The sequence below is a fragment of the Nicrophorus vespilloides genome, unplaced genomic scaffold (assembly GCF_001412225.1).
Source record: "Nicrophorus vespilloides isolate i.1.1-1 unplaced genomic scaffold, Nicve_v1.0, whole genome shotgun sequence".
Classification (NCBI taxonomy): Eukaryota; Metazoa; Arthropoda; class Insecta; order Coleoptera; family Silphidae; genus Nicrophorus; species Nicrophorus vespilloides.
The window spans coordinates 1-15,908 of NW_017097163.1; the positions used below are offsets into that span (position 1 = coordinate 1).

General features: G+C 35.7%; 1 protein-coding gene across 2 annotated transcripts; it reads left to right on the top strand.

The window, feature by feature from the left end:
• The first annotated feature begins 7,622 nt into the window (after positions 1-7,622).
• LOC108559209 (ubinuclein-2) lies at positions 7,623-15,406 on the top strand. Of its 2 annotated transcripts, XM_017916399.1 has the most exons (14): positions 7,623-7,933; positions 10,574-10,699; positions 10,767-11,051; positions 11,111-11,387; positions 11,452-11,628; positions 11,827-12,028; positions 12,154-12,312; positions 12,374-12,454; positions 12,513-12,587; positions 12,648-14,171; positions 14,236-14,278; positions 14,354-14,414; positions 14,540-14,611; positions 15,046-15,406. In XM_017916399.1, the coding sequence occupies exons 1-14, from the start codon at positions 7,742-7,744 to the stop codon at positions 15,078-15,080; spliced, it is 3,309 nt and encodes a 1,102-aa protein (XP_017771888.1). In that variant the 5' UTR covers positions 7,623-7,741; the 3' UTR covers positions 15,081-15,406. The 2 variants fall into 2 exon arrangements, with proteins under 2 accessions (XP_017771888.1, XP_017771889.1); XM_017916400.1 differs by lacking the exon at positions 14,540-14,611.
• Positions 15,407-15,908: the final 502 nt, after the last annotated feature.

Here is a 15,908-nt window from a genome sequence, read left to right on the forward strand (position 1 = left end):
GAAACGTATAAAACTTTGTTTAAATAATCAGTTAAAAATTGGTAATTATACTTTACAGATTTTGAATTGACTTGACTAAAAAATCTTATTACTATTAATTACAATAAATCCATGAATTTATGCGGCCAGAACATATAAATAACGTGGTCCATTTTTTTCGTGAACGTTTTTCGTAAAAGGCATCAATTCACTGCAGAAAATCTTTATTAAGCTCTTGAATTAGCAGGAATGTGCAATTATAGACTTTTATCCAAACATTCAACAAGCCTTCAAATTACGATAAAAATTAACAAAATATTGCACTAATATCAGCAAATTTATGAAAACTTAGTAAAAGAAAATATTGATAAAAAGTCATCATTGCACATTAATAATGAAATTGAACTTCTAAACACTTCAAGCGATGAATCTTATTGTTTTAAAGGGTCTAAATCGCAAGCCCGACAACCGAAAGACCGTTTATTGAAAGCCCGACGTTCGAAATCCCGACATTCGAAATCCCAAGTGTATTGAAATTCCGACGTTTGAAATCCCGAGTGTATCGAAATCTCGACTACCATAATCCCAACAATCAAAATCCCGACTGTATCGAAATCCCGGATATATCGAAATACCGACTATCATAATCCCGACAATCGAAATCTCGACATTCGAAATTCCGAGTGTATTGAAATCCCGACGTTCGAAATCCCGAGTGTATCGAAATCTCGACTATCATAATCCCGACAATCAAAATCCCGACTGTATCGAAATCCCGAATATATCGAAATGCCGACTATCATAATCCCGACAATCGAAATCCCGACAGTATCTGGATTTAATAGGTACGACGGATACTGAAAAAAATATTTTTAAGACCTCTTCTGCCCGATTATTAATTTATGTTATTTATTTTTAATAACAATAAATAATATTAATTATTATTGTATTTTTTTTCGTTCTTATTCATTATAAAACTTAAGAATAAGAAATATTCTAAAATAAAATTAGTTTATGTTATTAACAATAAATAACAACAATTAATAATCTTATTAAGTTTTAGATTGTCGGGATTTCGATTGTCGGGATTTCTATATAGTCGGGATTTTGATTGTCGGGATTATGGTAGTCAGGATTTTGACATAGTCGGAATTTCGATATAGTCGGGATTTCAATACACTCGGGATTTCGGTTGTCGGAATTTCAATACACTCGGGATTTCGATAGACGGGATTTCGGTTGTCGGGCTTACGATTGCCACCGGTTTTAAATAGGGATATAAATACTCTAGTTTTCTGAAATGTTATCATTATTTTTTGAAGTAAATATAGATTTTGAAAACATTGATAATAATAATAATAACATAAAGAATAACATAATTTATATTAATAACTTATTTATTTGTTAAATACTTATTAATTTGCATTTAATTATCGTATTTCTAACTAATTAAAAATACATTTTCTGTTCGTATTGTTATTTTTAATTTTATAATTACAAACTTTTAAATAATTCACTTATTTTCGTAACTATTATAACTATTTTCGTGTTGCCTAACAACAACAACGACAACAACAAAAAAAAAGCACGTCGAGCAGTGTTGCAATTATTTTCGAGCGCCATTAATTAATTTTATGTTCCCAGTTTTAAACGCTCAGCGATAATTCAATTTTTATTTAATTTACATGAAACAAGCAACCAAAAAAAGCGAAAAAGTTGCATTATTATATAAAGTTTGTTTGTTTCTACACAAAACATGATTTTCTGAAAGTAAAACAAAACACTAACGATTGTTTAAATTGCTATTTAATATTGCAATTAGTTAAATAACATTTTTGTAAATTTCGTGTGAAAAACAATATTTTTGTAAGGGATCGATAATTCTGAAAATTAGGTACTTGTCCCTTGTCCGTACCTGAGGATTACGTGTTCAGTTATATTGCACGTCCATAAATGAGAGTTTATAACTAAAAATGGAAGAAATGGTTTCCTTCAGTTTACCTGCATTTGTCTCGAAATAATTTCCTTTTTGCATTCTTTGTACAAACCAAAAATCGTCGATCCGTGAAAATCGTCGTTTCCTAATACAGTTATTACGTATTGTTAATAATTGTAGGCAACTTAATTAACACACTTAATGTCAGTTTTTATTTGTCATTAATTCTAAAAAACTAAAATTTTAAACAATTAATCTAAAAGAATAATTTTAGTGTAGCCAAAATTATTAGGAAGAAAAAGTACAAAGAAATCTCTTTTTTCTTGTACCTGAAAAAGGATTACTGTATTGCATTTGCCGCAGTTTTCGGAAAGCTACGCACGTTTGAAAATTAAAAAGAAACAGCAACAATACATCTCTTTTCTAGTAAAAATGTGCAAACTCTATTGTATCCTCTGCTTTTACAATGATTTACGAGATACCAATTATTGTGAAAGTTGCAGCCGTACTTGCATCTGCAACACAATTGTGTTCCGTTTTCTGCGAAAATGCAAACTTTCAAACACATTTTCTCCTTTTTTCCTAGTTTTGGGTTTGATCACAAAACTCGCGTTGAACTCTTCAGTGAGATTTATATCAATTATTATTAATATAAATCGGTGCTTATTGGCACCCACATTTTTTTATTGTTGGTGAGATTCGAAATGCCAACCTTTGATTAGTTATTTACATTGAAAGAATTAGTAACTTAATTGTTAATAAATAGAGTAACTTCACGTTCAATGTAATTTATTTGGGTCTATATCGCAAGCCTGACAACAGAAAGACCGTCTATTGAAATCCCGACTATATCAAAATCTCGATAACCATAATCCCGACTGTATCAGAATCTCGACAACCATAATCCCGACTATATCAAAATTCCGACAATAACATTTTTAAATTATTTCCGAGCGTAGTCACCTTGTGCTACACTTATTATTAATAACAATAAATTATTATTAATTTATTTGATTTTGTTGAATTATTCATAATAAACCTTAACAGTATGAAATAATCTCAAATATAATTAGATTATTAATTGTTATTATTTATTATTAATAACAATATAAAAGTCACTACGCTCCGGAATAATTTAAAAATGTTATTGTAAAAATTTTCGATATAATCGGGATTTAGATATAGTCGGGATTATGGTTTCGTCGGCATTTCAAACGTCAGAAATTTGATTGGCGGTATTTCGGTTGTCGGTTTGAATATATGCAACACAACTTACGACACAAAAAAGATTACTTAATTTTTAATTTATTGATAAGATAATAAACAAAAGTGGTTAGTACAAGTCTCAGACCAAATAAAATATTAAATTGTATAGTGGAGATAGTTTAAAATGATGACACAATTTAAACCGTATTTATTTTTTTTAATTTAATTTAATTTAATTTTCTATTATAATTGAAATTACGAATGTCCGTCCTTTCAATATCAATTAATTTATTTATTTATTTCTCATTAATCACTATAATTCATTAAATATTCCTATAGGCAACACAATTTATTACTAAACATTTACCATATCATTACGACAAACACCTGTCGTTCTCTCAATTTAACAAAAACACTAAAAGTAATTACAATTACTTCACGTACTTATTCGTAAATAATGATAATTTAGTTAGTGATTTATGAAATTTATTATTATTTCTACAAGTTGGTAAATGTGCGTCTATGACGTTTCATGACATTTAATTGTGGTTATGCAACATAATTTGTAATTGTCATTGTTTAAAAAAAAATAATATTTTCATGCGTTGTAATCTATTTCTCCAATTAAAAGTAATGTTTATTTTAAACAATATACAAGCAACTTGGTTAGCAACAATTTTCAATATAAAGCAAGAAATAAAATAAAGGAATAAGTAACAAATTAAGCGAAAACAAAAGTTAAAGTTTCCTTAGCAACGGTGATTGAATCTACTAAGGAGTGTCTATGACTTGGAAACGGCGAACGCACATTGAAAGCGTGCGTGACGTGAATTCGTTTTATCCTGAAAAAAAAAGGATTTGCAAATCCCTGAAATCTGTTATTTTTTTTATTGGCTGCATGTGTGAGAGTGTATCATCATGTTCGAGCACATCATGTTATTATTCAAAGTTTGTTCTCGATTTAAATTCGATGACTATTAAGGTTTTGCGTCGTTACGTAACGCATAGATCGAGGCGGCCGGTACTGGGAAAGTTTGCATGTTAAATATTTGATGGTGGCAGCGACTGACCGTTGTTTTGTTAACGGGGAGAGAACTTCGAGCGGATCCAGATTAACGTTAGAGTGAGAGAGTGAGAGAGATGTAGATGATCAGGAAACGGATATAGATATGGCAAGTGTGTGTGTGAGTAAGAGAAAGAGATAGAGGATGAGAGCAAGGGAAGTAGGCTTCCCGGCGGCTAGGTCAGTTCCCTGGGGGATTCTACTAGTAGGGAATTCTATTACACTCAGCGTTTACAATTCGCCGGTCGCTGCGAATCAAGAACTCCCCCAAACTAACTTTGATTTAACGTGAAAAGCCTCAAAACCAATAGCCTTTATTAACGGAAATCGAGATACTAAAAGAACAAACTTACAGGCATCCCATCCAACACCAAAAAAAAAACAAAAAACAAACAAAAAACATTTTAACCTGATTAATTAAGAGCGCTTCAACTGAAAAACTGAAGAAAAAAGAAAATAGTGCTTTCATTTAAGAAACACATCTTAATTTCATTAATCTATACGTACTTTTCAGTATAAACTTTAATTAAATCAAATTTTGTAATTTCTTAGTAGATTAGTAATGCGATATAAATGTTATGAGATGAAATGAATGAAATAATCAGTACCGAAATGTGTTTAAATTTAGATAATCTAATATTTACTGAATATTATTACAATATTTTAATAAATGTTAACAAAATATAAATCCTCCGTCTTCGATGATACTTTATCAACTATTTTCTTCGTTAACTTCCGCATCCATGTTGCATTAAATATAAAATAATTGTTGTTTTTTTTTCAATTTTATACATGTTGTAGTTTAAATATAAAGTTAAAAAGCTATATAAAACTAAATGTAAATAAATATTTTGCTGAATTGATTGAGTAAACTATATAGATGGCAATCGCATGCCCGACAACCGAAATCCCGTCTATCGAAATCCCGTCTGGCTCAAAATCCCGACGTTTGAAATCCCGACTATATCGAAATCCCGACAGTGTCCTTTATTATTATAAATTTTTACAATAACATTTTTATGGTAGTCGGGATTTCGATATAGTCGGGATTTTGAAATCTATCATTTGTGAACTAATTTATATCCAATTACAAAAATAACAAATATAAATTTATCTTATTTTTTTCTCATTTTATTTAATATTGTACTGTAAATTATTACTAGTGTATATTTACAATATGTTAATAGAATGCAAAGTAACGATAATTTTTATAAATAAGTCAATACAAAGAAATTTGTAAAAATGGGATAAGATAGGAGGTATATGGGATAAGATCCAAACAATGAGTATCTCATAAAGTAAACCGTATTGCGGTGGCTAGTTGGACCTTCTTGGAATGTCCTTCTTATGGTCAAGTTTTTCTCAACTTGAAGGTCAAAACGCCTGTACAAATCCGCATTATTTGAACCCCATCTGTTCACTTGTATTCTTTATAAACAATAGTCCATACCAGTGGTTCCTAACATTTCAGTATTCGCAGCCCCCTTAAAATCCTAAAATATATTCGCAGCCTACTTTTTTAAAATAGTGAATATATAATAATATTTAATATAATCGATAATAATTATATTAAAATTGCCATGTGCCAAAATTAATGAGACTTCTTACCACTAATTTGTCTATTCGCACTGCAATTGCGTTACACAATGATATTCTCATGCAAGATTCTATTTGTTGTTTTGTTTCAATATTGACGGATATTCCTTATCAAATATTTATTTAAAGTACAGTGGAACCTCGCATAACGATCATTTTGCTCGTTAAGCGATGTAAATGTCTCGCTTAACGAGCGACGTTTCGCATAACGAGTAACGATGAGAAGAGAAGTCCTGGATTTTTGAATATGTTTCACTATACGTGTAAAAATCCGGAAATTTTGGAACGGATTAAACTCGTTAAGCGAGGTTTCACTGTATTAGAATTATCTGATATCAAGTTGATTATTTGGAAAATATTTGTCAAATTATTCAATTATTTTTTGGAGATGATATTCAAATAAATAATTTGTATGTTATTTATCAAATTCACAATTATCTGCAATCATTTGAGAAAAATTTTCGAAGTTTTATTTTCATTACCTCTAATTTATCTCGCATGGAAAACATGTTGAGTTGATTTCCTTGCATAGAAAAATTTGGTTGATTTAGAATGTTTTGCAATCAATTTTATTGTCGTCGAAATTAATGGCCAAGTTTGTTTATTGCATCAGTCGTACAAAAAAAAAACGGGTCTATATCGCAAGCCCGACAACCGAAAAACCGTCTATTGAAATCCCGACTGTATAGAAATCCCTACTATATCAAAATCTCGACAATGATAATCCCGACAAACATAATCCCGATTATATCAAAATCTCGACAACCATAATTTCGACTATATTAAAATCCCGACAACCATAATCCCGACTGTATCAAAATCCCGACTATATCGAAAATTTTTACATTATCATTTTTAAATTATTTCCGAGCGTAGTCACCTTGTGCTACACTTTTATTATTCATAACAATAAATTATTATGAATTTATTTAATTTTGTTGAATTAAACATAATAAACCTTAACATTATGAAATAATCTTAAATACAACTAGATTATTAATTGTTATTATTTATAATTAATAACAATTTAAAAGTCACTACGCTCCGGGATAATTTAAAAATGTTATTGTAGACATTTCCGATATTGTCGGGATTTTGATACAGTCGGGATTATGGTTGTCGGGATTTTAATATAGTCGGGATTTTGATATAATCAGGATTATGGTTGTCGAGATTTTGATATAATCGGGATTTCGATATAGTCGGGATTATAGTTGTCGAGATTTCGATATAGTCGGGTTTATAGTTGTCGAGATTTCGATATAGTCGGGATTTCGAACGTCGGGATTTCAATAGACGGTTTTTCGGTTGTCGGGCTTGTGATTGCCACAGCAAAAAAAAAACATATAAAGAAATAAAAAGAACAAAATAAGTATTTATAATTTCAAAAAAGTCAACCGTTACGAAAGGCTATTGACCATAGGTCTTTCTGCCCTATTTAGAAATGTTTTATGGCAAATGCAATGAATAAAAAATGCTTTATCAGATTATCAGTAATTAAAATGTTTCTTGAAAAACAAGCAAATTTACTATAGAAAGTGTATAAATCATAAACCTAGAATTATAAAAACTTTTCGATTTGTTAATTTTGTAAACAACTTTTGGTAGATTTTTTTAATTGATCAATGATTTTTTTTTACAATATTTTTTAGAAACATACAAACTTGTTCAGTAATTAATGAAATTTTGAAAAAGTCAAATATGTTGAGGAAATATGAATATGTGGTGCCACCTTTTGGCGGCTAGGAAGATCGTGTCTAAGAGTGGATAGCGTGTTCAGCAGTTGGCTGCAGTAGCTGTTGGGAATCATCTGATCTGTCAAAAGCAGTGCGCAGTGACGTAGGCGCGCGCACCGCGAATTAGGTTAGAGATGTTGGGAATGCTGTCTATTTAAATGTTGGAGCGAAACCCGCCTGTGCTCGTGAACCACACACACGCAATCTAATCAAAAGTGATGAAAAATGTCAGAAATCAGGCGGATCGCACTGATACCGTTCGGCGCGGATAAAGGTGATCTAGCATCAGGAAGTGGCAAACAGAAGACGACTGCACCACCACCGAGGACGGTCAGACTAACATTCTTGCTGCCCGATTCCAACGAACAGGAAACATGCCCCGTATTCAACTACAAGGAAGAGCTAGCTGCCACAAAGGTAAGTGTACTGTTCCATTCCGTTGCATACATACACACACACACATACGTGTAAAGCAGCAGCAGCAGCAACAACAAAAAAAAGAGGACAATGCAGAGGCAGGAGACAGTGGAAATGATCTCCACTCTATCAGAATTCGTATCCTACGGAAGTGTGCAACGGGTGAAAGTGCACGCACACGAAGTGGGGCCCCCCTACGTTAGTGCTCCTCGGCCAATGCACACACACACACATACATACACACGCAGAGATCCGCCATATTGCGGGGTACAGTGCAAAAAAAGAGCCAAGAAAAAACAAAACACTCCAAGACAAAGTGTGCGGGTCTCCTCTAAAGACGGAGCATTATCCACCCTGTCACCCCAAACCGACGCGATGGACGTCTGCACGTTGCGTGAACCCTCCACGTCGTCATCCTCCAGGTCCTGCAGGAGTTCGCTTCCTCTCGCGACAGCTGCCGCCTAGGATCGCATCGTGTCAGTCGCCAACGCTAAGCTCGACCGGAGGGCGCGTCCACCAAACCCACCAAAAAAAAAAAACAAATGCAATAATCATCATCATCAAGCAGTGAGCAGTGTTTTTTTTTTCTGTGATGACAATGATGACACGTTAGAAAGTGCGAACGCACGACAAGAAAGTGACCCAGGTGAAATCGCACCACGAACAACTTCATTCATCAATCATCATCATCATCGATATTATATAATTCGATTCGCATCTTCTTGTCGCTCTTTTTTTTAATTGCGGATTCGCGCCAAAACACTCGCCGCTCAGAGGCGCGCGGCAACGTCGCTCAAAGCCAACAACAAAATAACATATTTAAAACAAAACGAAAAAGAATAAAACTTAATAAGTAATCATCGATTACCTGATTGCATAACTTCCACTTTAGACCATCACCCATCGATTAATTACCATTCCAATTGGATATGTCCAAAGAAGATGATTAATTACATCTAATTAATTTACCTTTGCATCTCGACCCTCGCAAAGATATAAATTAATCAACTTTTTATTAAGAGTCTATTAATAAACGCTTAATCATATATCATAATAATTAACTTAAAATTATAATTGTTTTTTTTATTAATTAAATTTAGAAATCGTGGAAGTTGTTTAAAAGTAACTGAAATTACGTATTGCCGAATTCTAATTTGATTAACTATAAATTATTATTTGAATTCTTATTAGGAAATGATTAACTAAAATGATTTTAATCCATATTGGACGGTGGTGTTTTTTTTCTTTCGTATGTTTATTTTCGGTTTTGTTTGTATATGTAAACGATCTAATTGAGGATCTGTTGCGGTAGGGTGGGAGCAGCAACTCCTCCGGCGGCGTTGGAGGTTGTAGAGCGTTCGTACGGTCCTGGTAGGCGGTGGGCGCATCGCTTCGACGCCTTCTTCTATCCCAATGTAACAAGATGAAAAATTCTCTTCCTTTCTTCTGATCGTGTCAATCAATATTTTTCTGATTGCCGTCTTGTCCACTCGCATAATTAACAGTGCAGGCCCTTTTTGTTCGGTCCGTGGGGCTGCAGCTGCCAGTTTGGGACTGGAATAGAGGCGGCGAAAACGCGCGAAAATACCAGGAGATCAGGAGTACGTCGAAGGTAGTAGTGGCTCGAAGCGATGTTAGTGTGGGCTCAGACTTGGATGCACGTGGTGCGCGGACTGCTACAGCTTTCGCGCAGCACGCTACTTCTCGTACGAAGGACGTGCTTATTACGTGCACGCGTTATATGAATGATTCACGGCCGTCGTCCTCGTTGCGAGCGGATCTCCTCCTCCACTTTCATTTTCTACTCGACGTAAACATCGGATATGTTTACAAACAAATTCAGATGGTCTATGACCCCTAACAACATCCCTCTCTTCAACTTTTCTTTTGTTTGCTCATTGTTTCCAATAAACGTCACATAAATTCGCATTAATCATTAACGTACACAAAATGTTATAAAATTAAACATTCCGCTTTAGTTTGTTTTCTTCTTGAATTAACACGACATCTTGATTACATTTATAAATCATTTTATATCAAACAACAAAATTCTGATGAAAAAGGCATAAAACTTGTCTGTCTACATTTGTATAATTATATGGACAGTATAAGTCTGAGAATAGATAAAATACATAAAAATTCAATTGGAATTACGAAAGCTTCGTGAGAACAAAACTAGCTCCTTTGTGAATCCGTCGAGGTAACGGTTTTTTTTTGTGTGTAACTCATTATTCAGAATGCAATTGTTCCCGGAGTGAAAACGAAAGAATAATATATATGAACTGGACAAAAGTTGCAAATTGGACACGTTAAACCGGTCGGAAAAAGCGAGGTCTCCATTCACTCTAGTAAACTAAAGATCGTTTGACCTTTTTTTTATCGAGGGATATATCTGTGTGCACATTACAAAATTATTATCCGCCTATCGGATATACAAACTTTTCTCTTTTGTTTTTGCTTTCAACAATGTTTGTACTGTTCGATCTATAGACAGAATATTATCAATGATTTAAAATTACTAGTTTTTAAATATTATTATTTTTTGTGTGAATTTTATCAATGAGCATTTATGTTGTTTTTTGTTGAATATGTTTGTTTTCTGTATATGTTGGTAATGTTTTGGTTTGGATTGTGTTTCAGAAAAAGGAGAAATTGAAAGGTAACAATGCAAACGTCGGCGATCGGTCTGGTGCGAACGAGTTGGACCCGTTCGACGAGGCCGACGATGACGTGCGTAGAATTGCTCAAGAAATGGAGAATAAATACGTGAGTATTTAAAGATTAGAAGGAATTGGACCGATTTATAATTGATTATACTTTTGTTTTTGATTAGGGAGGAGGGCCTTCGCTGAAAAAGAAACGGAAAGGCAGGAGGGACGACTACGCGGATATAGGCATGGGGTACGATGAGTCCGACTCGTTCATCGACAATACCGATGGCTACGATGAGATGATTCCGCAGAACGTTACCACCCTGCACGGCGGATTCTATATCAACTCCGGGGAGCTGGAATTTAAGGCCGACGACGAGGCTAGCTCGGATGTATCGTCGAGATCGTTCTCATCGAGTGGCGAGGACGAGGAGGATGAGGCCCCGGCGAAGAGACCAAACTCAAAGGTAAAACACTGTTTTTGCCGTTCACATTTGCGCGGAATTGTAATTGGACGTTTTTGCAGAGGGTTCTAGAGTCGTCGGAATCGGAGGGAGAAAAGGAGACTGAAAATGGAAAGGGCGCAGCGAAGAAGATCCACCAGAACAAGAAGCAGAAGACGGTGGTGAATGGGGAAGCAGCTCAGAAAGAGCGAAAGCTCGTCCTACCCGACAAGATAAAGCAGTTGCAGCCACATAAGAAGGATGAGAACAGGAAGAAAGACCTGCTGCGTGAGAAACGAGAAGAGAGTAACATTATCGGCTCTAACGATAGCAGCAAAGTGTTGGATGCCGGAGAGAAAGGTCGGTGTTGATGTTTTTTTTATCCTACAAAGACGCGCGTTTACAGATCATTATTTATTTGCAGATGCGATGAAGGAGAACAAGAAACCGACGGGTCAGGTTAACTTGATCGATGTCCCTGAACCACCGACGGTTGTAGACAATGGCAACAAGATCTTAGAGAGCGAGAGCCGCAAGGAACATGTAAATAGCAGTAAAGACGTTACACCGGTTACCAATTGTTCGATAAGCAAAGATGCCGGTAAGTTCGCGATCGGTTTCAGAAATATCCATTTTTATCGTAGTATGTCTTAATAGTCGTATTATGTGTTTCATTGTCGACAATTGTAACTTGGCCTGTTGTGCTACTAATACGTTTATGGTTTTTGTGGGATGTTTGTTAGTGTTAGTGATCGTAGTAGCCGTGATTGTGTATGTGTGTTTTATTTTCTTCTTTCAGAAATTGTGCCATCTTCGGAGGGCGAGAACAGTGCGGACAGCTGTATATTGGAGCAGCAGCATGAAAAGAGCGAAGCTGTTCAGTTACCTGAACAGCTTCCTTCTAGCATTCTGGAACTGATCGAAAAACTAAAGGAGGCGGCAGTTAATTGCTCGGACTCCACTAAACTCTTCACGACTCCTGTAAATACGCTGTTGCTTAGGTAAGTGAATTTCGGATGTGCAGGTTAGGTTAGGGTAGAATTATGTTTAATGGTGAATTAATGTCCACACATGGGTTCTGCACACGAGATTGCTGTGTACTAAATAAGTTTCTTCGTTTCGGCAGTCTCGAAAGGAAGTGCCGATGCCTTGGGAAGCAGTCAAAATCAAAGATCTACCAACACCTTGGCGTCGCAATGAAGTGCAGGAAAGAGACGCTGGCGAAGCGGGCCAAAAATTTGGTCTTGGTGGAGGACAACAAACGGATCTCGGATATGATTTTGCAGTAAGCTCTTAATGACTTCAATCTGCGTCTGTTACTAATTCGATGCTATTGTATTTATTAGGTTGAAGGTTAATATTGAAACGACGATGCCACCTTTGCTAGAAATTTATGACAAGGAATGCGTGAAGACTTTGCAGAAAAAGTAAGCGTTTTGTGTTTTGCTTATTCGTTTAGTTATATTTGTTATTTTGGTGTTGCAGAAAAGAAAACGAGAACGAATCTGAGAAGCAAATACGGATGCCGAAGAGGAAGTTCACGTGGTCGGAGGAAATGAAGTAGGTTTCGGTTTTAATGAATGGATGAGTAGATGGTAATTTTGCTTTTGTGTTTTGTAGGAAACTACTTAGGGATGTGATAAGTACAAAGAAGAGGTGTTTCATTCTGGAGGCAAAGAAGCCGATGACGATGACCAAGGAAACTTTGGAGGCGCAAATGTTGTCTTTCCTGCGGACGGATATTCAAATTCTATGGCCCGAGGGATGGATGTCGATGACGGCGCTTACGAAGATGTACAATCAGTTCACGAAATCCCCAGGAGGTGGGGATCCGAAGGTGATTAACGCGTTACCTCGGGACAATCTTAAACCGGTGTGCCTCAACAAGGAACTGCAAAAGTTGACGCAACCAAGTAGTACAAAAGACCTGAAACGAAGTGTTAGTGAAAAAGAAGTGCTTGGTGCGAAAGAGATGCAAAAGTTGGCCAGCAACTCGATGCTGTCCATTATACCAGTGGATGCTGCGAAGATGTTAGCCGACAAGACGAAGGAGAGAAAGAACGAGCTGACCATCAACAAAATCGAACAATCACCACTGCCAATCGAGAAGATGGGCGGCAGCGGTCTAAGCATAACTCCAGCAGTGATTACCTCCAAGACTAAGCAACAATCCAAGACTGATTCAGACCTGAAAGCTAAAGCGGAGCAATTGCTGAAATTCATCAAACCGCCCACCGACCACAAGATCGAGAACATCATAAAGCCTTCGCCGCCAAAGACACCGGACGCGGAGTGCCTCACCACCACCAAGAGCAAACCAGAAAACCTCTCTAAGCACAAGAACGAGCATTCTTCGAAGTTGTTCGCGGAGTCGCTACTCAAATCTCTGAAGGCCGAGGAGAAAGCGAAATCGGAAACGAAATCCAAGAGCAGTGACCATAAGAATTCCTCTTCTTCGTCGTATGCTAGGACGAAAACGAACGAACACTCGGAATCAAAACCCGAGAATCTGTCGCGATCGAAGACGCTCGAAAACGACATCATCATACTGGAGGACACCATGATGGAGCCGGAGCGACCGAAGAATCCGGAAATGAAGATGATTGATCTTACCGCAGAATCGTCGAGTGAGGTGAAGCGTAAACCGGGCCCCAAAAGCAAAACGAAATACTACGATCAGACGACGAAAGTTAAATCGACGAAGAGCTCATCGATAGTGAACACCGCCGAACTAGACAATATTATAGCGAGCACTCGCAAAGAGATGGAAATGCTGCACAACAGCAAGAAGCAGCAGCAGCACAGCAACAAGGAGAAGTCTCACAATGAAGAGACGGCATCCATCGAAGAAGTTATGGAACATCTGAAACACCTGAATCAGATCACGGCGCCTCTCGTAAAGACCGAATCCTCGTTGACGAGTTCCCCGGTCAGCGTCATCGCCTTCAACAAGAACTTCTCCACGAAAACCTCGCCAATGTCCGCGTGCGCTTCCTCGTCTTCTTCATCGACAAACACAGCCACACCCTCCACCAACAACGTCCTCCCCGACCACATCAAACCCGACTTCGGCGATGGCTTTCAGAAGCAGTTCTACAATTTTAACTCCACTTCCAACGCAACCTCTTCGAAAAACTACAACAGGTATTTGTATATTATAACTTCTATTTTTTGTTGCTTTTATTCATATATAAATATTTATTTCCAGCGGACATCCTACGTTAAATTCGCATTCGGATAAATACTTTACGGTTCGTAAACAAATAAAAAATAACGCACATTAAATAACATCAATCATTTTTTTTTCCATTTCTTTTTCATTTCAGAGTGGGAACTACAATTACACACAAAACTCAAAATATAAAAATTATACAACTCCCGCACCAGGTATGTAATTATCGTTATTAATTAATTCACATGTCACGTTAAAAATTTGTTACCAACTTTTTGATTTTGATTGTTTCGATTTTTTTAATCTTGTCCACTGACGATTTTTCACCCTTATCACCCAGGTACATATAATATAATGGACGATATGTTAGCGAATTTTATTACGGAATACGCAGCATGTCCAAAAACAACAGGTATGCCCGTGTGTTTGGATATGATGGTTCTTTTTATTTATTTGCATTTGGCACACCAGCTTTTTATCAGTAATTTTCTTTGTTTCTTCTCCTAATATCTCTTTAGTTGGCACGCTATTTGTAACTAGTGAAGGGTGATAACTGGTGATGGGTGTTTTTAAAAAAAAGTTAAAGAAAAACATAGTTGTGCTTATAATTAGAGAGCTAGTAGAGTGAATGCTTACAGTAGCGACATGTTACGTTTGCATAGAACATGACTGAGTATAATGCGTACATCAAATATTCTTTTTACCAGCTCTATGTGAATGTATCATTTCCACGGTAGATCTCTTTACACAAGATTTGTTCTTTTCTTCTCGTTATTGTGTCTTCAGAAAATGACTAATTTCTTCCCTTGTTCGTTCCATTCCTCCCCTCTGCTCTTCGCATTGCAGCCAACCACAAGCCGAAGCCCCCTTCGCAGAAATAGCTACTAATAACGATTGTCGTTACCCTCACGAAGACGACAACCACCAGGACACCACCAACTCGACTACTGCCATTTCTCGCTAAACCGTCGCAAGCGTTGCGTTCATAACTATATATATATATACACACACACAAACACACACACAGATATATATATAAACAATATAAGAATATATATTTTTTTGTACAGTCCTGTATATTTGTGGATAATGAAAATAACGAAAGTGTGTACATTTCGAAGGAGACTAAACGATTTCTGAGTGATAGAGAGAAAGAGACACGAAACAGAAAATAATCATTCCTCTTGTCTTTTTTTTTTTAATTTGTAATTTATTCTTTGTATATATGAATATATCATGTGGATTGTGTTTCTTCACTTAAATTTATATATATATCTAGATATAGATACGCGGTTCCTTTTACTCCTTCATTTCATTTTTTTTAATCTTTTTGTTTTTTTTTTGTTGTTTTTTGTTTATGAAACAGGCTTCCAAAGCCGAACGCGATTTCAACGCAACGCTGTTTCGCAATTGTACTGCCATTACGACACCTTGTAATTATTTTAAGGAAGAAAGAGAAAATGTGTTTAGAGATAGAAAGAGATTTATATATATATATTATGTATACAAGAGATAAAAAAAAAACTTGTAATTTTCCTTCTTCTTCTTATTATTTTTTTTTTTGTAAAAATGTGTATATAAAAAGAAAACGTGAAACCGAGTCGAGTCGAGAAAAAAATCCACGTGCATCGTCATTCCTTCATCAACAACATCATAATAATTATTATTTTTTTTTTCCTAATTTATTCTTGTAAATATGATAAAAAGAA

Bases quoted from the DNA above. Each gene is read 5' to 3' on its own strand.
- LOC108559209 (XM_017916399.1), top strand. From the start codon at position 7,742: ATGTCAGAAATCAGGCGGATCGCACTGATACCGTTCGGCGCGGATAAA. The intron at 11,388-11,451 runs GTCGGTGTTGAT...ATTTATTTGCAG, and splicing joins GTTGGATGCCGGAGAGAAAG to ATGCGATGAAGGAGAACAAG. The intron at 11,629-11,826 runs GTAAGTTCGCGA...TTCTTCTTTCAG, and splicing joins TTCGATAAGCAAAGATGCCG to AAATTGTGCCATCTTCGGAG.